Source organism: Pteropus alecto, unplaced genomic scaffold, assembly GCF_000325575.1.
Source record: "Pteropus alecto unplaced genomic scaffold, ASM32557v1 scaffold204, whole genome shotgun sequence".
NCBI lineage: Eukaryota > Metazoa > Chordata > Mammalia > Chiroptera > Pteropodidae > Pteropus > Pteropus alecto.
The window spans coordinates 216,632-240,635 of record NW_006435766.1 but is presented as its reverse complement, the minus strand read 5'-3'; the positions used below and the strand labels follow the sequence as shown (position 1 = coordinate 240,635).

The following is a 24,004-nucleotide window of genomic DNA, read 5'->3' as shown; positions in this document are numbered from 1 at the left end:
CTGGGTGCTACAGGCAAACCTACACACACACACACGCGCGCGTGCGCACATACACCCATACACATTCCAATTACCCAAATGACTAAGGGACAAAAATATTAGGGTCACATTCTTATGGTTAATGTGTGTACAAATGCATCATTATGAACCTCATAATAACCATGAGAAGTAAGGGAACGGGCTAAGCATTGGTATTTTTGTTGGCGAGAGGGGGAGACTAAAGCTGGAATGGCTAATTAACTTGCTTAACATTTTCCAGGTCACTCTTTAATGTTAAAGCCTCAGAGGTAGTCCTGGGGCCTGTGCCTTTTTGCTGCCACATGCTTCCTTTATCACCCCAATTTTTTCCCCTGTACTCCTAGAATTCATTAGAATTCATAGAGTATTTTTAATGCAGTCTGTTCACTCTGTATTGAGATTTATTGTTTACTTGACTTTTTCCCTCACTGACTAGAGGGCAAGGATCTGGTAACCTTCTTTTTCTTTCACTCAAGATCTAGCACTTTTTTGTGTTATAAATGAATAATTGCCAATCACCAACATCCTTCCACAGTGCAACGGATATTAGAAACAAAAATACCCACCATTATAATAAGCTCATGCTCTGAACTCATTGCCTTCTCATTAAATGTTTGAGAAGCAAATGGTATGATTTCAACAGCAGTGTGGACCCCTAAAGAAAGCATCACCCAGTTTTTATACTATTTCACTGAAATGTTTTCTTTAAATGTAGATGCAAACTTAGGGTAGGAGTGTGCCATTAGGCTGGAGAGGAGCCTCTGACTCAAGCAGCTTGAGGTTTGGGTCTCATTTTCAGGAAAGCTTGGGTTCCAGAGGCAGAGAAAGCACACATTCTAGTGGAATTACCTCAGCACTGCGATGCACAGTCATGAGTTTAAAGCTTAATTACCAATAAGATTTACGTGTCTTTCTGTCACTAACCAAGCACTTCCTGGCCAGAACTGTAGACCACATGGAGGCCCACACAGAGGATGGTATGTGTAGGGGTGGGGAGGGGAGGACACTGAATCTTGCTCTCTAAAGGAATTTTACCAAGAGATGTTAGAAGGAAAATATTTATCATATTAGATATTTTGAAATGTAAGCAGTTGGGTGTGATTTTTTTTCCCTGTTCCTTCTGCCTTTAGCTCATCAACCCTGGCCCCTTCTTCAGCAAAATATTGTCTTATACTACGAGGTCTAGTTTGAGTGATTCAAATGACCTCTTTTCCATAAAGCCTATTCTTTCCCTTCCACAAGTAATTGTTCCTTCTTCTGAATCCTGAAATACCTCATCCGTGGCCATGGTGACACTTTTTCTTTTAGTCTTATATTATCACTATTTCCATATAGGCCTGCTTGCTTCCAGAGCCTGGCATACAATAAAGGTCTGTTGAATTTCATGGATTAAATGTTTTTATCTGGACACTTGTCCTTCAGTTTAATTTCACATACTCAGTTTAAGCAGCTACAGTGTGTGAAGTACCATTTGAGATTTAAGACTCATCTGTGCGATCACTCACCCTGACTTTGTTTATTAGTTTACTGCTTGCCCCCAAATGTTTTTAATAACAACAACAACATGTACCTAATACAGTCCTGTTGAAATTATGTGCAGAGATAACAGATTCCGCTACTATATTTTAAAGTGGTTGTGATCCAGACCATCCTTTATCCATTCTTCCATTATTGGACCCAGAGGTCTGAACACACAATCGCTTACAGACCATCTAGAGCCACACACCTGTGGTCTGCTGGGACACTACCACTTGACCAGTCAGCTTGCACATGCCTACCTACGCTACACAATTCCGACCCTTTAGAGAGCACTGTCCTAGATTTCATGGGTATTACACATAGACAGTTAATGTATGGAATCAAGAGTTACGGCAGAACAGCCTGTGCCAGCCTGTGCCCTCCATGTAGGAGACGCTCACAAAATCATTGCTGAGCAAACCCATCTAGCAAGAGCACATGCTGAAACTTCCCTATGAGGCATTTGACCAGGAAACCTACATCGTGTTTACATATATTTAAGGCAGGTTACAATTTCTTTTTTAAAACCGTAGCATACTTAGTTTTCTCTCTTAAGAAGTTCCAATTAAGCAATATTTACTACAGAGTTTGTAAGGTAAATTCAAGTTTCTAGGGATTACATTTGGTATGTTCTGAGTAGTTCTCTTCCCAAATCAAAGGATTAGGCTCGAGTTTTAAAGTTAATGCAACTTAAAAATAAGAATTCAAAAAATGTTAATTAAAAGTCTTAAGTCCCTGAGTCTTTCACTGCCCAGCAGTAGCTCCTGAGTATTCTAGTTGGAAAAGGGGGCCATTTAAATGGCATCTTCTTGACCAAGCTGTTAAAGGTTTCAGAGGACCTGTCTGCACGTTCACCCGGTATTGAAGCAAAATACCACTTTTTAAAGAAGAAATGAGTTCATAGGTCAGTCAATGTATGTCTAAAAAATGTAAAACAGCCTTTTTTTTTTAAAGCATAAGGATTTAACTAGCCTTACTTTTTAACTCTACGGAGCAGTTTCAAATTGACTTAGATTCTGATTGCTTGTATCTCAGAGTCTGTAGAAACCCCAATTATTCTCCTCCTTTGCCATCAGAATATAGAGTGTCCCGATGTCTAGATTTCTCATAAGAATTAAAATGGGATATTTGTCTCATTTTTATGAACAAAATTATATGTGTTCTAGAAAATAAGGAACGGAAAAAAAAAAAAACCCTCAGGTTTTACATAGAGTATGTGAAGATACTGGGCTCATATTTGTCTTAAGTATGTTTCATAAATTAAGCTGATTATTTTCCGGCAGGTGTCACAGTCCCGTGCACTGCTCCCAAACCAAAGGTCTTCCACAGCCTGATGCTGTGCCTATCACACCGAGGAAATGGAGACCAGAGGTGGCGTCTCCATCCTAGAGCAGCGTTCTTCTTCTTCACATTCCATATTTATGGTGTTCATATTGGAGTAATTAGAGTATCTGGATTCTGGAAATGTCTAGTTGAAATGCTATAGTATTAACCTGCCACACGGAGTCCCTTTTATTTCTTTTTGCCAATGCTGCTTGCCAATTTTAACAACTACAGCAGATTTTACTATTCAAACAGAACCAGATGGAACTCCAGTTCAAAGACTATATCAGAATTAAATATTTTTTTAATTAGTTGCTTCTGATTTATGCAAAAAAATAAAAAATAATATGAGAGTGAGAGAATGTGCCATGCATCCAGACACAGCAAAACAGACACAAACATTTTCTCTTTTTATCAACCAAAAAGACAAAGGTCAGCCCTGGGGACTTCATTTTTTTGTCCCTTTCCTTGTTGTTCTTTTGCCATAAGTACAGTGGCAGTCAGGGAAGCCAGACTTTCCACCGCATCTGTTACGGCCTTATCTAATGTTATGCTAGCTGGTTGGCTCATGTCTTCTAATAGGAAAATTCATCTGTTCGTTCACTTGGGATTGTTTTACTATCAGCATAGATTTGTTGCAACCACTAATCTTTTTCCACACAGGAAAATGCTTTGCCTTAATTTAACTAGGAAAAAATGATTAATTCAGGCAATTAAAACCAGAAAAGGACATTGGTAAGGTCCTTCCTGCATTGCAGTGTTCTAATACTTGAGTAGTTTAATTCTTTACTAGCACTGTAAATGTTTCCTCATTATCTCTTGTTAAAAATGATCCATCATTACCATCTTGTTTTTCAACAACATAACTAAATCATTTGCAAAGTTTTGCTTTCCAGTAGCCAGTGTAAATTTTAAACTAATAGTCAAAAGTAATCATAATGGTTTCATATTCTCTATAATTATGCAAAAATATTTAATTTCTAAAAAGGATAACTATAAAATTTAATTATTGTTTACTAAGACATTCTAAATTATTTTTCTATGAGTGTGCTTTTTACGACATAATTTGGGGAACAGCATAGATGTGGTGGTTCATGCATGGGCCACAGATCTGATATGGGGTAAGTCCTGGCTCAGTCACTGCTAGGTTATGTGACTCTGAGTGAGGCACATACATTACTTTCTTCCTCGGTTGCTTTGCCCATAAAACCTCCTTTTATGACTGTTATGGGAATAGAAAGAGATAGCGTATGTATAGTTAGCCCTTAATATAATGCTTCTCTTGAATTTTCTATTAATTGTAGTAATTTTAGCCATTAGTATTTTCTTCTATGTAATACAGTAATAGTGAAAAATACATAAGAGATATAGATAATTATATCACCGAGTATAAAGTGGTTATATTCTAATTGGTAAGTATAAAAAGTTCAAGATTTTAAGTTAAGGAAAACAATGGTCAGGTGCTGTGAATTAAGCCCACAGATCCTAGAATGGCACTTATGTTCAAATGCTTGGGCTCTACCAGAAAACGTGTGTTATCTAAGGAAGTGAGACAATTGCTCAAAAATATTTTCTTTAGCTTGTAGAGTTGTAGAGTCTAGTGATGAGTTAAACAGCTCTTTGAGTCATCAGAGATGCTCTAAAAAAAAATCTGACACACTGCCCCCAAACCAAAAAATATTTTTCCTGTTTTTAATCAGACTTCAGTTCTTTGTCCTTTATTTTTTCAGGCTTTTGCATTGACCTGCCTTGAAACTGTTAAAAACTGGTAAACGCTCTCTTGCCAATCTAACTGGGCAGTATTTTATTGAGCAAGACAGATTTTCATTTCAGAAATGAGGTTTTCCACATTATGGCATTACCAATAGCTGGTTATATATTATTATAGGAAGCAACAATATTCATTTCATGGCTTAGAGGCTGCATGCTGGTGTTCAACCAGCAGTTTGCAAAGGTTTGCTATGTGATTTACTACACAATGCTAAAACCAGGTCTCTGTCTTCAAGTGATTCTTAGTAAAATGTGGGCCTCTCCTGGCTTCTCTTTATCTAGGGAATGTGTTTCCTGTCATTACTAAAACAATGCCATGGCCGTAAAGTGCATGTGGTTTATAACTGTAGCCATCTTACGACAGAAAGCAAGTCAGGAGCATGATTAAAATCCACACCATTGGCGACTGTCACCCCAAGGAGCTCCTGGGATGCCATCCCCTGCCCGCTAGAAGTGGATGAGGACAGCTGTTTTCTTCTACTAGTGTGCCTCTTCCCCAAAATAAAAGTCAGAACTTCCTCTTCTTTATCTGTTGCCTAGTAATGTCTTCTCTTTGTATGTGGAGCACAATAAAAGCAAGATGTAGGTAGACATCCTACCAGCGCTATTAGTCTTTTATATTTATATTGGAAACAAGATGTCATATTGGGTCACTTCTGCTGGTTGTGCTACATAAGCCAGCTCAAAGAGAGGCCACTCAATAGTAGTTTGATAAACTTCTATAAAATAATCTCCATACCATCAGATAAGTACCAGATGTTTATGTGTGTCACACACACATGGAGTGAAACATTCAACAATTTTAGTGAATGCATTTGATGTTCGGCTCTGTGCATACCCCCACACATCATCACACCCCCTCACCATTACCCTTAATGTTAAACAGAAGTACAACAAACTCAGTTGTGAAATCACATCCATCTTTTAATTAAAAATAAAGCAGCTGTGAAATAATGATGTTCTTTCAAAATAAGAAAACAGTGATTGGAGCATAGCTGATTGGATTTAGGGAAAGCAGGTTATTTAATTATGGTTATTGTGTGTCTGAATTTTTATAGAAAGAAAGGAAGTATTGTTAGGACAATGAACCCTCAAAGCACAGAGGGGTGGCATTATATAGAACTGCTCTGGATTGTATCTTTGTCTTTCCAGCTGCCTGTCTTGAGTCGCCAAACTTGTCTGTTAGAATGTGAGGTTGACGAGAGCTCATCATAATTCAAAAAGCTAAACCAAGAGGATGATCATGGCTGATTTTGAATGTTTTTCATGACAACTGATTATTTTGGCTTTAAAATTACCAGAGCACAATATTCTTTAGAGATCAATACATTTCTTGACAAATGTCTATAGAAGGTGAGGAAACATGATAGACTATTTAGTGTCTGTCATCTCATTCATTCGTTTCCTTCTCCTTGCCTCTGCACTTCCTGCTCCTCCTTCTTCCTGGAACATTCTTTCCCTTTGCACACACTTGCAAACTCCTACTGTGTATCCTTAAATATGTATCTTAGACATCAAAGTCAGCTGTAAAATGTCTCTAATCTCCCTACCTCCAATTCTCTGGTAAGGTGTTGATTCCTTCCTTTGTGCTGCATCGCACTTTATGCACATTGCCCCATTCTGTAATCATGTGTGTGTGCTTCCCACTCCCTTACTGCTCTTTATATCCTCACCACTTAATGCAGAACTTAGCAGATAAGCAGAATTATATGTCCGCTGAATGAATGTCAATCAAATTGAGTACCGATGTTCACGGATAGCAGCCCGATTAAATAGATTACGCTATAACTATACTACAAAATACTGTGAAGCCAATGAAAAACGATAATGTAGAAAAATATTTTGTCTTAGAAATACATTCATAAAACTAAACAAAAAGCTGGTTATCAAACATAGAGGTAATAGCACCTCATTTTTATAATAACAAAACATACACACAATATTCACATGTATTTTGCATAAGAAAAAGTCTGGAAGGCTATTATCAGTGGTTATTTCCTAATGTTGGTCTTATGGAGATTTTATTTTCTTCTCTAATCTTTTCTGCATCTTATGAATTTTCAGCAGGCATTTTATTACTTTACCATATAGGAAAGCAGATATTCCCTAAAAGAAATCATAAAAGTCTGGATGGAGGTAGAGCAAAAACACATGATGGATTTAATAACGGAGACATGAGCTATGACTTAATATTCTGGGGTAAAAAGTGACTTACTCTGCCCAGCAGACCAGAAAAAGGAAAAAGTCACTTGTTGTCAACAAAGAGGAAATGATTAAGCCGAGAGAACTTTACACAAGGAAGGCAGGCAGAAAAGGCTTCTCTTGTGTTAGGCATAACAAATATTTTAATAGATCTAGAAGAAAGATATGGTTGGAGGGGAATAGACGCAGCAGGTGAGATTAAAAAGGTAAACAGAGGACAGTGACATGATTGGCAGGGACGGCTTCACCCGTGAGAAAGGTATACACACAGGCTTGCAGTCCTTCTGAATCTCCTGACACAGACACCATCGGTGTGATCAGTGGCACTTCTGAGGTGGAAGGCTGTGTCTCGCCTCCCAAACAATCAGGCACAGGAGGGTCTCTGTTAGGGCATTCTCCTCAGGTGCCCAGGGAGAATGGACTTAAAAGAGCTTCCCCAGCCTTGACAGTGAGAGTTCCCACAGTGCTGGGGAGGCTGTGTCTTGTTAGAGTTCTGGGTAACCTTCCAATTTTAATTGCAATGGTTCCCAGCTTTAGTCATATTGTGAGGTTGTCATTCATCATTACTAAACCCAGTGGCAGTAATGTTAGGAAGAAAAATGAAATGAAATGTCAAGTATCCCAGTGTGGTAAATAAGAGAATCTGCAGAGTTAAAGCACAGCAGGAGACTTTATGCAATTACAAGGGGAGGTTGCTAATGCATTTCATTGCCACTGAGAAAAGAAAATATATTTTCTTTTTTATAAGTGATTCATGCATACGCTTTTGGGGCCTTTCTGTCTGGGACCTTGGACGCCTCTGGTGTTGGGTCCCTTGTTAATTCCAGCAAATTGCTTCTTCCTTTTACATCAACTGTTTCTAGTGCCTAGAATTCTTCTAGGTGGCCACCAGTTAACTTCTTTCCTACCTGGTAACAAAACTTTATCCTAAAAACAAAATTTGAAAAGCAGGAAAAGGACAGCCAGGGAGTGAAGTTCTAGAGTTATTTCAAATCAGCCAAAGCTGAATATATACTCTTGGGAATTCAATCGTTTCCAAACTGCAGAGCCATTTGTAAGTTTGACAAGAAGAGTTTATTTAAATAGCTCTGCTTCATGCTCCCTTGGTTGTCAAGATTTTTAAGGGCCCTTCAGCTTGAAAGGGACTATGGCATTGGGCATGACTCAGTGGACAGTGAGTAAAACTCTAAGTGTTCTGAGAGCTTTTAAAAACAATTGAAATTGTTCAGCGCAGCCATTTCCAGAACACCCATTAACTTTCAGATTGCAGCATTAGGAAATCAGAGTTTTTGCAGCAACTTAAAATTATCTGATTATTTGCCTGGAACTGAGTAAGATTTAGACTTGCTAGATAACATACAGAATGCCCAGTCAGTTAAATTTGGATTTTGAGTAAGCAATGACCCAGTTGTTAGTATGTCCCATATGTTGCATAGGACATGCTTATACTAAAAATATTTGTTGTTTTTCTGAAATTCAAATTTGACCGAACATCTTGTATTTTCACTTGCTAAATCTAGTAAACCTGGATTGTCTCCCTTTTTTGAAATTTGTGCACAAATTCATACAAAGTATCATGGTTCACTTTTGAAAGAAATGCAGATTTTACGTACTCCATAAAAAATGTGTTGGGTAAATAAGTATTTGTTAAATTAAAATTGAAAACATCAACCGTTATTATCCTAAAATATTAGTTTCTACTAAAATCTTGCATTTTTTTTTCTTAAATCTGGTAAAAGCATTCAGAGAATAGATTTTACATCTTTAAAATCAGTTAAATGGACTAAAGATTGTTTTACCTTGAATGGTACTCCCTTCTTTTCTAGATGAAATCTCCTATTTTTGAATTGTGTAATTTCAAATTGGCTTCTATGTGCCAGGGATATTGCCGGTTTTCCTGGATATAACTGTTGGTTCAGTTTTGAAGGAACTGGCAACATGTCAATTTAATTATTCCAAAGGCCTTTAGGAAAAAGCAAATTATGAAAGAAATTCTTCAGGAGTCATTCTTCATGAGGCAGTCTATGCATAAAATGGAAATTCTTTAGATGTTCATGGCCTATGGGCACTAGAGGGTTAATTGAAATATTGTTTTTTGAAAATTGGGTTGGGTCATGTAGTAACTGGAAAGCAGGATTCAGAAATTATGTTTGTGTTTTTGTTTTTTGGCTTTTATTGATGTTTTTAGAGAAAATGGCATTCTCTTGCCTCTTAATAATGAATATACTGTTGAAATATCTTGTAAATGTTTATCAGTTGATATTACGCAATTACTTTCTATGTCCTTTTAAAAACATTTGCCATATATTTGTTTTTCATTTCTTTAAAGTTTCTGTATTATACAGACATACAATAAATAGAGGGTACAATAAATACAGGGAAATAATTTGATGGGAATAATCAAATTGTCCATAATAGGAAACAGAATATATTTCGAATATATAGAAACTAGTAACAGCTTTTGTTTTAAGATCATTCTTGGTTCTTAATGATGGAAATAAAAATAGTTAAAGAAAAAAGCTATTTTACTTTACTGAAAACATGGAATCATAGGAAGTCAGAGCTAAATGGGGGCCTTCCAGGTGATCTAGTCCAACTTCTTCGTTTTAAAACGAAGAACTGGAAGCCTGAAGATGAAGTGGTTCAACAGCTAGCTAATGGCAGAGCCAGTACTAGAACCTGGAGCGACTGATGCTTAGATCTTTGTCCTTCTCACCCATATCATATCTTTGTAGGAACAACTCGAGGGTTCATTTCCCAAACCACAACGCGCACAGTGCTTTCAAAGTCAGTATTGTTTCAGTCTGCATCCTATTGAGAAGGAGGTAGGATGCTAAAGAGTGATGGGAAATAGGACCGTGTTAGACTTGAGTTCCAATCCAGGCCTCTCCAGTATCTAATATCTATGTTTATCTTGTCTTGATTTTCTATTGGTAAAATGACATATATTAATGGCTATTTGGAGAGTATTTTTAATCTCTCAGAAAACACAGCAACATGATATTGAACTCAGTTTTCTCTTTTGTACTAGAGATCACGCAATTTTGGTACAGCAATGAGAAAGATCTCCTGGGAATTGCCAACCCAAGGCAATTGCTGTCTTATCATATCTGGAATGGAATTGGAAGTTGGGGTTGTTGATGCCAGATGGAATTAGGGTCCATTGAGCCCTAGTGGAAGGAAACTATATTGTGGAGCCCACGGGGAGAGACGCTCCGGGAAATGGTGGTGCAGAATGAGCAACTGACCAGGCATATATTGTCTTGCAGGTGGATTTGGGCTTTCTGCGCTTTGTCACTGCCATCGGAACACAGGGAGCCATTTCAAAGGAAACCAAGAAGAAATACTACGTCAAGACGTACAGAATAGATGTCAGCTCCAATGGGGAGGACTGGATCACCCTAAAGGAAGGAAATAGACCTGTTGTAAGTTTGGCTGCCACCCCCTCATGCAATTTAGTCTTTAAAATTGACAAACAATTTTATTTGTTTGGGAGCTATCTCCCTGGCCTGGTTTTATTTTTGAATTGATTTAAAATGAAAAGTGCAATTAGAGGTTTAAATCTGACCAAGGGGTCTCATGTTCCCAGATCCAGAAGCCAAAAGCAAATTACACGGATGTGTCCAGGAAAAGTCAATACCAGCCAAATTAAGTGTCACAATCAAGAATCACTTTATACTTCCCACAGGGACACAAACCAGGCATAAGAAAAACACTGTCCTCTTAGAATCTTAGGGCTAGATTTTTTGTTTATTTTTTAACACTGTGTTTCTTCATTCTCTTTCATTGATTTCATTCTTTCTTCCTGTCTGTAACAGGCTGGTTTTAGAAAAGTTTCTTTCATCTACCCTCTGTGGCTCACAAACTAATTTACAAGTGTGTCCGGCTGCTTCTGTGAGAATAAATAGAAGTAAGGTAGTCTCTCATGTTCCCTCGGATTATAGGACTTACATGCCACCTCCTCACTGCTTTCAACCAAGGAAGCCAGACAACCGTGCCCTGCACTCGGGGTTCTGCCCTAAACCGTTTGGAACTGAGATGTTTTTTCTCAGCCTGCCTGTTTATTTGAAGTTATGCTTGCTCCAATTTAGTAATCAAAAGATTTCTGATAGCTCATACTTGCTGTTTCCTCAAAATCAAAGTTTGCCCTGTGGGCTGAGTAAAACATAGGGAATTGATAAGGATAGTGGCAAAGATCCAGGTAACTTGAAATCTCGGGTTCAGGAAGAGGTCAGTTAACATGTCCTTGTCTCTTTTTCAAGAATTCATGGCCTTGACTTTCTCCTGGGTCTGGAACTGAGAAAAGCCTTCTGGGTGTGAAGTAAGAAAACTCTTGATTCCCTCTGATGAGCTGCAAAGCTCCCTACTCTTGTTTAGAGGAGGCAAGATTGAAGTGGATATAGGTGTGCAGCTGCTTTGTGGGAAAAAGTTCTGTGGACAGGCAAGTTCAGGGCCACTGTCTAGCCTGAGAGGACATGAAATCAATCCTCTACCTGGGGACGAAAACCCTCATTGTCAACATTCATGGTGGTTAAGCAAGTAAATTTGATCCTGAGGTTCATGAGGCTTATTCTTGTTTTGGAGTAGTTTTTTGAAGACATGCTTTAATTTCAAAAAAAGAACCACTCCCACTCCCCCCACCCCCCGCAAAAAAAATAAACTACTAATGCCAAGGACACACCAACAAACAGAAAGAATGGGTAGAACTGGCCCCAGACCTTTAGCCCTTTCTTTAAAAAATAAGTGTTACTTCTCCAAGACATTCTCTGTAGCCATTTTCCATCGATTATCCACATGACCCAGAATGGGATGTCAGAGAGCACACACAGGTTCTGAGGGCGTGCCCGACAATGCACAAAGCTCGCTCTAGCTCCACTATCAAGAACACCCTGGCACACAAAGGGCTTTCAGAGTAGGAGGCAGAAAGAATAATGATTCAGCAAGGATAAAGGCCTGGCATCTGAGCACTTTCACTGAACCTAAAAGAAACCCAAACACCCACCTGGACTTTAGTTGTCATCAGCCACTCTGCATTTCTCTGTACTATGGAGTTTTTCAGCCACTGCCCTCTGCCCTCTTTCCTACTTTCCTCAGGGAGTGTTGGCCATACCTCAGCAAGAGCAGCCTTGGGCCAACCACAGTGTGTCCTTACGTGGTTTTCGGCAAATATAAAATTTCCTCTGTGTGAGCCAGATGTTGGCACATGCAGCGCTCTCAACAGACGGCCAGGCTCTCCCTGAAGTGACTTGCCAACCCTTTGGCACCATGGTTTGGGACTCCATTCCCTCTGGCAGCTACCCATTATTCTTTGTCACACAAAAATGCTCCCACACAGATTGTTTCCCAGAGAGAGAGGGATCAGGCTAACGGCCGACTTTATAAAGCATTTGACCCCCTTCAATTGTGCAGGCCGCTTGAACTAAATGAAGTAAAGACACCATCCTGACTTTTACAAGCCCCTTCTCCCAGGGGAAGAACAAGCCTTGGGAAACTGTGGTTCTCCTCTACATGGGGAGGATTCTCCATGCCTCTCATGGGCCCAGTAATCTCTAGTTATACAACTTGAGACGGGGGAGTATGGTCTGGCTGTATGAGAAGCAGAGTGCCCGCACACAAGGCTATCATGGAGGTATGTTACTTTTACATGGCTGTCCCAAATCTATGGCTGAAGTGAAATCCAGGAAAGTGAAGCTTTTCAGTTTCACCAGAGTGTTCCACAGTGACACAGTCTCCACTCCTCGGAGATCTTGCTAGAGAACACGGCCCACTTGTGGGCGACTGGTTCGTGACTGGCGTTCATTACCCTTGCAGTTACATTGCCTCATCTTTCTTAGAAAAAAAGAAATGACTCATTTTTAAAACTAGAAGCAGAAGCACTGGAAAAAGCTCATTCCCAGTTACATATCATTTATTGCTCAGTTTTCATTTTAACCAGTAAAACATAATTTTACCAATAACTAAAAAAGACTAATGTCATTAATTAATGTTAAGGAAAAGATCTTTCATCAAGAAATAGAGTCAAAAGGGAAAAAGCTACTTGACCTAGTGCTATAGCTGGGAACATAACCTAGAATTTTCAAAAAGCCAGACCTTGAACTGAACTCAAAAAGCATGCCTTCGGGGGCTTCCTGGAAAAGTAAAATAGTGAAAGTTCCCATGAAATGTCTATAGCTATCTGTAGGTTCTTATGATAAAGTTAATAATTCTTACTCTTTTAGATAATAGCATATATTCTTTAACAAATGTTATCATTGTAACTGCTTTGGGAGGCTCTATCGTCTCTGAAAATTGAATCGATTAGGACAACATTCTGTCTTAGAGATGATTCTTTCTGATTGCCGTCATTTGGAAAACAACATGACAAGTTATTAACACCACATCAACGTGGATAGTCAATGCTGAAATTATAAATAATTTTCACATGTATCTGTGAAAACATTTTTTGAGGTTTGTTTTCAATCCCAAACGTCTGTTGTTAAAAAGCTCTTCTTTGTTTTATATAGATCTTTCAGGGAAACACCAACCCCACAGATGTTGTGTTTGGAATTTTCCCCAAACCACTGATAACTCGATTTGTCCGAATCAAACCTGTGACGTGGGAAACTGGCATATCTTTGAGGTTTGAAGTGTATGGCTGCAAGATAACAGGTAAGCTCCAGCTAGAAGATTGCCTAGTTTTGATTTATATAAACTTTTAAATATAGGGAGAGTCATTTTGTATAAATGTGGTCATTTTCATTTGGTAGTCAAAAGCATATGCTTTGAATTTAGACAAATGTGAGTTAAATTCTACTTGTAGTACTCACAATCTTATATGGGCAATTTACTACCTCTCAAAGCTTTAATTATCTCACCTGAAAACAGTCATAATCGTGTACACCGCTCAGGGCTGTTGTCATAAAGGATAAGCTCATAGATATAAAGTACTTAGCACAGGCTGGCATGTGGTAGACATTTGTGAAGTGGTGCCTTCCCACAAGACTGTAAGCTCTACGAAGACAAGTGCCGTGCCTTTTGTCCCTGTCTCCTGGGTTCTGGGCACACTGATGGGTACTTAGTAGATTTACAGTAACACGGCGTGTGGAATGTTCTCCATCTGCTTTATCATTTTTTAAATTTTTTTATTTTTAAAATACAGTTAACATGCAATATTATATTAGTTTCAGGTGTACAACATGCTGATTAGACATTTATATAACTTACAAAGTGATCACCTCAATAAATCTGGTACCCATCTGACATCATACATAGTTATTACTATATTATTAACTATATTCCTTATGCTATACTTTACATCCTCATAACTATTTTGTAACTACCATTTTGTACTTTTTAATCCTTTCCTTTTTTTCACCAATTCCCATCTGGCAACCATCAAAATGTTCTCTGAATCTTTGAATTTGTTTCTGTTTGTTCGTTTATTTCGTTCTTTAGATTTCACTTGTAAGTGAACTCATATGGTATTTGTCTTTCTCTGTCTGACTTACTTCACTCAGCACAATAGCCTCTAGGTCCATGCGTGTTGCTACATGCATGTTGGTAATATTTTATTCTTTTTTATGGCTGAACAATATTCCATTGTATATATGTACCACTTCTTCTTTATCCATTCATCTGTTGATGGACACCCAGGTTGCCTCCATATCTTGGCTATTGTAAATAATGCTGCATTGAACATATGGATTCACATGTCCCTTTGAAGTAGAGTTTTGGGTTTCTTTGGTTAAATACTCAGAAGTGTGATTACTGAGTCCTTCTTTGTTTCTTGTTACAGCCTGTTTTAAAATCTATTTTATCTATAGCTATAAGTATTGCTACCCAAGCTTTTCTTCCCCCATTTTCATGAAATACATCTTTCCATTTCTTTATTTTCAGTCTGTGTGTGTCTTTAGATCTGAAGTGAGTCTCTAGGTAGCATATGTAAGGGGCTTGGTTTTTTATCCATTCAGCCACCCTGTGTCTTTTGATTGGAGTATTCAATTCTTTTACATATAAAGTAATTGCTAGATATGTAGTTATTGCCATTTTATTATTCTTGATCTTTCTTCTCCTCCTCCTCCTCCTCTTCCTCCTCCTCCTCCTCCTCTTCTTCTTCAAGAAGTCCCTGTAACATTTCTTACAATACTGTTGGTGATGAACTCTTTTGGCTTTTTCTTGTCTGAGAAGCTCTTTATCAGTCCTTCAATTCTGTTTGCTTGGTAGAGTAATCTTGGTTGTAGGTCCTTTCTTTTCATCACTTTGAATATTTCATGTCAATCCCTTCTGGCCTGCAAAGTTTCTGTTGAGAAATCAGCTGACAGTCTTATGGAGCTCCCTTGTAGGTAACTAATTGCTTCTCTCTTTCTGCTTTTAAGATTCTCTCTTTGTCTTTAAACTTTGGCATTTTAATTTAATTATGAAGTGTCTTTGTGTGGGCCTCTTTGGGTTCATCTTGTTTGGGACTCTCTGTGCTTCCTGGGGAAGTTTTTTGTCATTATTTTTTCAAATAGGCTCTCAATCCCTTACTCTCTCTCTTGGCCTTCTGGTACTCCTATGATATGAATGTTGGTACCCTTGATCTTGTCCCAGAGGCCCCTTAAACTATCCTCTTTTTTGGGGGGTGGGGGTGATTCTTTTTTCTTATTGTTATTCTGTTTGGGTATTTTCTGCTACTTTAGCTTCTAAATTGCTGACTTGATTCTCTGCTTCATTTAATCTACCGTTGATGCCAAAGAAATATAGTCATCATTTCAGTTATCGCATTCTTCATTTCTGACTGGTTCTTCTTTATATTTTCTATCTCCATTTTTATGTTTTCTAGCTCTTTGTTAAATTTCTCACTGAGTTCATCTACTCTTCCCCTAAGCTCATTGAGCATCCTTATAACCAGTGTTTTGAACTCTGTCTCTGGTAGATTGTTTGTCTCCATTTTATTTAATTCTTTTCCTGGAGCTTTATTCTTTCATTTGGGACATGTTTTTTTGTCTTCCCATTTTGGCTGCCTCCATGTGTTTGTTTCTATGTATTGGGCAGGGCTGCTCTGTCTCCTGGTCTTAATAGAGCAGCCTTACGTGATAGGTGTGCTATGGGGCCCAGTGGCACAATCTTCTCTGGTCACCTGAGCTGGGTGCTCCAGGTATGTTCCTTATTTGGGTTGTGTGTGCCCTCCTGTTGTAGTTGAGCCTTGCTCGTTGTTTGCACGTCAATGGGAAGGGATCGACCCTTGGGCTGATTGGTTGTGAAGACTGGCCAGTGAGGAGCTGACCCTACAGAACAAGATATGTTTTAGCGGGACTCTGGTGCCCTTTTCATGCATTGTCCTCAGATGCAGCCCCAGATGGTGCTCCAACTCGGTCTGCAGCCAGCCACTGGACATGCCGGTCCTGGAGCCTCCTAGAAGGGGCCCTGCCACAGGTCAAGTTCAAAGGCAGCCTATGCCCTGGCCAGGGCCACCTGGCATGAGCTACCAAGCAATCTGCCACCTGCTCTGGGCTTAGAGGTGCCTAGAGAGGCCGGGTCACAAACAGAGGCCAGCTGCCACTAGTCCCAGGCTTGGGGCTGCTCAGTGAGAGGTACAGGGCACAGTGAGGCCAAATGCTACCTGTTTGGGTTTTATGAACCTTTGAGAGATTTTAGGAAAGTCCACAGCATGAGCCAAGACAGGCCATTTGTATGGGAAAGCCTCCAGAAGCAGCTTGGGTGAGCCTGCAAGTTGAAGGTAGGGTGGAGGGGGGAGTGGTGGTCTCAGAGAATCACCAGGGCAGGGCAACCATTGTTAGCTAGATTGATAATGACTCAGATATGGTGCTCACCTGTGTAATACCCTGGGAGTGGGGAGGGCTCAACAAAGGAACAATGGATTCTGCCAGCACTTCTGTCTGGGAGAAAGCTGCCCCTCCAGCCCTCGCCCTGAAGCCAGACAACACAGTTCCTTTCCTTACATCCCTGGTGCTTTTTGAACAGCTGCCCCAGTGCTGGAGCACAGAGCAAGTGAGCCCATCGGTGAGTAAGTCCATGTGTGCAGGCCTTTTAAGAGGAACATCTGAGACTCCCACATCCCTCTGTCTCATTAAGCCACAATTTCCACTGATGAAGAAGGTGCAGTACTGGGAGACTACGTAGGTAAAGAAGTCGTTAGGTCAGGGAAGAGCTGGAAGCAAAAGAATGGGTCTGACTGTTATTTGCACTATATTTCTATGATGATCAGTACTTCTGTTAATTGTCCATTTCATTTATCTTCCTGTACTGCACTCTGTATTCTGGAGTAAATAGCAGTCACAGTAGCATTCCTTTTCATTTAAATACCTTGCAATATCTTTATTTAAAAAAACAACAACAACAACAGTGCTGCATAACCTTTAGAATAAGTTTAAAAGGTCAAAAACAGAATCAGTAACTGATTCACCAAAAAGTAATTAATAGTAAACAACTTTTAAAAGTCTGTGAACTATCTTTTAATATTATTTTAGTATACCTATTTAGGGCATTTAATTTCTCACTCCATGAACACCAATTCTATTGTTTTTATTTTTATCCTCTTTAGTATAATTATTTTTAGAAAGAAAATGCTGACTTTTGAAGAAAAAAAAGCAAACAAAACAACAACAAAAAACACCTGGGCAATTTTCCATGAAATTATAAGCAATTTGGAGAGCAAACTGAGAGAAAAATAAAGAACTACATTGTTTACAGTAAAGTTAATTTAGAAAGTAAAAATTGACATCTGGATGTCTTACCAAAATTTTATTTATTTCCATTTTAGAAAAAGATGTGTTTATTGTTTTAGGATCTAAGTCTAGAATTCAAGCCCTGGAAGCAGGATTTGGGTGGAAGATATTTGGAGGAGGACATTGAAAAATGAGTTATAAGCTTGGCTTTATTTTTGATCAGTAGTTACATGGGAAAAACTTCTAGGTCGTTTTCTAAGCATTACAGATTTGAGAGGCTATTCATAAATTTGTAGAAATAAGACCATTCGAGATCAAGCCAGAATAAACTTCATAAAGACTCCAAATGTATTTGTCTGAACTCTAAATGTCCAGGCTCTTCTTTTAGTTAAATAAAATCCTTAAATCTGAAATGCTCTATTTTCATTTTCACAAGGATTTCTCTGAGAGTAAATTCTTATAGTGTAAGTCTTCACATGTAAGAAAAAGCAAATAATTTTTGGATTTTTAAAAATAGTTAAATGACCTATTTAAACATAGATGTCTAAAATAACATATTTTCACATGTATTCTATTTTACAACTATTTTAAGTAGCCTTTTTTTTTTTTCAAATAAGATGCTGCTTTTAGGCTCCTAGGGCTAGCTTGTTAATCGTGACCACTAATTAATTTTAGTTACTTTCTCTCCAATAAGACAGTTATAATCTCCAAATAACTGATCGAGACATGTTTTTGGAGAGGCCAGCATGTTGTAATCATGGTCACTGGACAGAAGGTCCACAGACAGTCCAGGTGTGGCTCTAGACTGTTCAATTAGTGAATGTGTGACCACGGGTAAGACATTTAGTCCCTCTGATCTTCATTTCATAGTCAGTAAAATTAACCTTAATTCAGCTATAATTAGGATTCAATGAAAGAATGTTTGTAACACATCTGGTTTAGAGTAAGTGCTCACTAAATGGTACCTAGTACGTGATGCTCAATAAATTGAACCTAGAATATGCCCCAGCCAGTAGAAACTATAGTGAGACAATAACAGTGTTTGCTTCTTGGTCTCAGAAGCAGACAACTTTCTTTTAGAGGCCATGATCGCCTTGTAGTGGAGACTGATCAAAGAAGAACAAGTGTTCCCGCTGGACTAGAAGACCCATGACAGCAGGGGCCATATGTGCCTGATTTTCTATTGTGTCCTGCATGTCCAGAGCATAGTTAAGTGCTCAGTGCACTTACTTTTGAATGAATGGATGCAGTTTTATTCGTGCCTTCTGAGAAACATGATGGATCTCAAAATTTGACCCTCTTCTCTTGAGTAGGCAAGTTTAAATTCATTCTGGATTTTAAAAACTATTGAATTAAAAGCTACCACATGACTACATCACTTGACTAGAGTCCCAAGTTTTAATGTAATTTTTGTACTCAGTATTTTTTAAAACTAGTAATCCTGGAAAATCTAGAGTATACGACAATGTGTCACCATATAGAGATATAAACAAGATTGTAGCAAGCCATTTTGCTTTATAGGTGATTGACAAAGGAACACTTTTATTATTCTAACAAAGCATACTTCCATCATTTTGGCAAAGATGGAAATTTGTGAAATTAATCTTGGAAGTTTACTGCTTATGAAAACACACTACAAACTTGTATTTGTTAACCAGAAGTGTATTACCGATGCTTCTGCACACGTTAGTGTGTTTCTATGTTAATTAAAGGTTCTCAGTGATGATCTCAGGCACCACACCATCTAAAGATACTTTCTGAGTCATTAAAGGAATATTGAATTATGCTTATTCCGGTTCTCCCATCAAATGCAGTTATTACCTTCTCATTCTTTGAAACTGGTTAAATGATATTTGATTTATCAGTATATCTCAGTTTTCCCATTAAAACTAAATACAGAGACTTTATTGTAAAATAGTATCAGTGAAAATAACCATCTCAATCCCCCATCACAGAACTCATCTCTCCTTCCCATCCAGAATTGGTTTTAAGCTTAGCAAACAAGGTTGCTAAAAAAAATAAAATAAAATACAGGGTTGCCAGTTAAATGTCATGCAGATAAATGACAAATAATGTTTTATCCCATGCAATATTTGGGACATACTTATACAAAAAAAAATATATATTTCTTGTTTGTCTGAAATTCTAATTTAGTTTGGCATCCTGTTTCTTGTTTTGTTGTTTTTGTCTGATTGTTTGTTTGCTAAATCTGGCAACACTATTTCCAAAGGATTTGACATCTAGCCAGACTAAAGCATATCTGAGCCAGCCTACTATGGAAGAACAAAGTTAAATCCTAGCATCTTATTCAAACCTTGAATTATTAACATGTTTTCTCCTAATCATTGCTAAAAGAATTACATAGTTTTCAGTCAAAGGCAGATCAAGTTTCCTCTTTATTGTTCTTTTTGGATGAAGCAGACATACAGAAGGAATGACAGTCTAACTGTGCTCCATGGACCCGTTGGCTGAATGGGGGTTGGGCAGTGCTACGTTTGTAGATTGTAAACTGCGCCTGAGCCAGCTCTGCATTAGAGAAAGGACATTAATCTGGTAAAAGTTCTGCTCTCCTTACAATATTTAAGTTAATTGTGTTTTTCTCCAAATGGTAACATCTGGTCCTCATTACCAGCTAAACATTTTCTTTATAAAAAAGCCAATTTTGAATCAGGCAGGTGTGACCGCAGTGACCAAAAATGTGATTTCTATTTTTAACACCATAATTTCATAGTCCCCCAGTAAAATAGATTTTGTAAATCTTTTTTTAATCCCTATTGAATTCATTCTTGGTTTCCAGATCCCAGCCTGGAGCAAATACTGTGGCTGAATTACAGGAAGAGGTGCTTGGGAAATAGGCAGCTGCCTTTTAATGTGTTAATAAGTTGATTCATTCAACAAATATTTGTTCAGCAAATACAAGGAGTCATAGAAAATTTTTAAATATGCCCTGGTTCATGCCCTCAGAGAACTTAAACTGTGAGGAGGCAAATAGCAGTAATCCAAGGAACGGAATATGATCATCAGTATATGAGAAATGCAAACTAAGTACTATGAAGACCTCCAGAAAAGGAAAGCCACGGCTAGTTGGAGAGATCAGGAAAACTGAATAAGTGGCGTAGCATTTGAAAACGAGTCAAGACTTTAAGTGGTGCAGATAGTGGGAAGGACAAGATGGTGGGGAATTCCTAGTGGAGGGAACAGAATGAGAGAAAGCCCCCCGCCCCCACTTCCCTTTCCAGAGGAGGAGGTTCTTCATTCCAGTTGCCTCTGTGGAAGGTCTGGCATGCTCAGCTGAAAGTACATGCATAACTCCTAATGAGCAGGCACTGACTATTTGAATAAAGGAATGACATGATGTGAACTGTATGTCAGTTCATGTGGAAAGTATCCGTCATTAATTCTTAAAATTCGGCTGATAAGATAGACATAGCTTAATTGTATTAGATACCTGCCTCTTAAGATGGTTATATTTTTAGGCTAATTTTTTATTATATTAGGCAAAATTGAGTTTTTTCAAAGAAAAAAAATAGGTTATTATTACTTCGTGTGCATGTCCTTGATTGAAATGTACAATTTTGAAAGGAGAACAATTCAAGTGTTGAACATTTTGTTTTTAAGCTACTAATCAATTAATCAATGATTGATACTCTCCTTACTCTCAGAAGCTACTCGGGCTGCTGTAGAAGATATAAAAAGATCTATGATGTTGTTCATTGCCTTGGAAAAACTCAAAAAGGGGGAAATGTATGTTCTTATTGAAGATTTTATTTATTAGAATGTAATGTAGGGAGAGGGGTTCTAAAAGAGTGGGAGAAAGGTTTGAGGGTGGAAGACTCCAGTTTAATGTCAAATGATGAAGAAATTTAAACATTTGTACGCATGGGTACAGATGCTCTTTTTGTTCAATATGTTGTATTCTCTCTCTAAGCATGGAGACCTCTAGAAAATCATTTTACATTATTTATTTTGTTCCACCCTTTAGATTACCCTTGCTCCGGAATGTTGGGCATGGTATCTGGACTTATTTCTGACTCCCAGATTACAGCGTCAAACCAAGGGGAGAGGAGCTGGATGCCTGAAAACATCCGCCTCGTGACCAGTCGCTCTGGCTGGGTACTGCCGCCCGGACCTCAGTCATACATAAATGAGTGGCTCCAAGTGGACCTGGGAGAGGAGAAGATTGTGAGGGGCATCATCATCCAGGGTGGGAAACACCGGGAGAATAAGGTGTCCATGAGGAAATTCAAGATCGGGTATAGCAACAATGGCTCGGACTGGAAAATGATCATGGATGACAGCAAGCGCAAGGCTAAGGTGAGGTCCAGGAGCAGAGAGCAGCTTCCGGAGGAAATCCTTCCCCAAGTCCTTGACTTAAATCAAATACCCCCAGTGTTCTCCCGAGGAAGCGAGATTTATTTCTTTTCAACAGTGAGACCAGTGGAGGGGTGTGGAGGTGTTAGTAAGATCCCCAATTCTAGGGCAGACAGGTTTGAGGTACAGAAAGTGATATCTGAGATTAACATGGGAAAGAACTGCGTTGCTGGTTACCTTTTTCTCTCTTACTTAGGGATCAGGGGATCAGGGGATTGACAGCAACAATCCAGTAGGAACTCAAAAATCTCTCTGCATATTCTAACCCATCAGTTAGCCTTTCCCCTTTCCTGTCTGTCACCCATCCCTCTAAAGTATATCATTTTAAACTTTTAATTGTGATGATATACACATAACATAATATTTACCATCTTAACCATTTCAGATGTTCAGTTCAGCAATGTTAAGCATATTTATATTGTTGTGCAACTAAGCTCCAGAACTTCCTTATTTTTCAAAACTGAAAATCTGTACTCATTAAGCAATAACTCCCATTTTCCCTCTCCCCTGGCCCCTGGCAACCACTATTCTACTTTCTATCTCTATGAATTTGACTACTCTAGGTGCCTCATATAAGTGGAATCATACAATATATGTCCTTTTGTGACTGGCTTATTTCACTTAGCATAATGTCTTCAAGGTTCATCCATGTTGTAGTCTGTGTCAGAATTTCCTTCTTTTTGAAGGCTGAATAATATTTCACATTTTGTTTATCAGTTCATTCATTAATGGACACTTGAGTTGCTTCTACTTTTAGCTATTGTAAGTGATGGTTAAGTATATTTTTTCTGCATTGGAACCTTTCAAAATGCAGTTGGCTCTCGATGATTCAGTGAAAAGAGAAAAGAATCTCAATATAAAAATATCCCAACATTCACCAGAACACACGGTATAATATTTTTTAACGAAACAGATATTCTTTAGTGATTACGTTTTACTTGAGCCGATTGTTAGATTTATTTGTATTTCCTGAGTACACAATGCCAACTGGGAAAGAATGGGTGGCCAGGAAGCTAGTTTGAGATTAAAATAAGTAACAACCCACAGACGTTCAGTTTGTATGAACTATGGGAATTGCATTCGGCTGAAGATACTTCTCATACCCAACACAACTGGTCTTTTGGTCCCAGCCTTCCCATCCCCACTTAGCCCAGGACCTACTCCTTTTATGAAAAGAAGATTCTAGTTAATTGGAGGGAGTGTTAGCCTTGCTCCTACTCTGAGCAAGTGTAGGAATGTGGCTTAATATAGTGACTCAGGCAAAGGCATTGCAGGCAGAAAACAAATGCTGGGCAGTGCAGCCAGCTCCTACTCTGTCCAGATGTGGGGCTCTGCAGAGACTGCCCTGTCCCCCACTGGCTGCTGGTCAGCCACCAACAGGGATGATGCTGTCAGAAACGTAAAAATCCCTCTCTCATTTCACCCCTTGTTAACTTGTGGTTTCTAAGATATTTCCAGTGTTTTTATCATCTGTGTGCAGCTACTTTCTTTCTTGTGTCCATTTCATTTTCCCTTTTATGTCTGCCCCCTCTTGTTTTGATGAAAGAAAAAGTAAAATAAACATCAGAAACTGGAGTTCTCCCTAAGAGCCAGTCTTCTCTGAGGGGTAGTAAGCCTGTGCCTCTAGCACAACGTGTGAATATGCTGCAAATCAACAACTTCCTGGAGCTGCTGTCGCATGGCAGGGTGTGCTGTTGTGACATGTTCTTCAACACTAGGGTTCTAAGAGAGACAGAAAACAGATTACCATATGCTCTGGATAGGATGCATCATATGCTTCCCTTTGTTATGCAATCCACCATCTGTAATCAAGTCTAAAGCTATCTTTCGCTCTATTGTAATACATAACGTATAGAATTCCACAAGATGCCAACACACAGTTTTCAATTTTAACAGAACAACTCCATGCACGATTGGTTAAATGTGTTCAATTTTATTCCTAAAATATGATTCTATCAATCATTATCATCTTCTTATATTTAAAACCCTGAAAAATTCTAAGCTGTTTACACAGAGCCTAATCTGTGATCCCTAAATGCCCTTTCCCAGGAATAAAATCTTAAAGATGAACAAGGAAACTGGTAAAACCTTCAGTTTAGGAGCAGTACATATTTCTAAATTGTATAAAGATATTTAAAACATAGTATATTTAAACT

The 24,004-nt window shown here is 38.5% G+C and overlaps 1 protein-coding gene across 5 annotated transcripts in view; it reads left to right on the top strand.

Annotated features, from left to right (window-relative positions):
- NRP1 (neuropilin 1) overlaps positions 1-24,004 on the top strand; it is a 132,449-nt gene that overhangs the window by 80,937 nt on the left and 27,508 nt on the right. For all 5 annotated transcript variants that reach the window (XM_006911363.2, XM_015588937.1, XM_006911362.2 and 2 more), the window contains exons 7-9: positions 10,101-10,256; positions 13,335-13,479; positions 21,460-21,791. In XM_006911363.2, the coding sequence (XP_006911425.1) occupies positions 10,101-10,256; positions 13,335-13,479; positions 21,460-21,791 (633 nt within the window). The remainder of the gene's footprint in view (positions 1-10,100; positions 10,257-13,334; positions 13,480-21,459; positions 21,792-24,004) is intronic.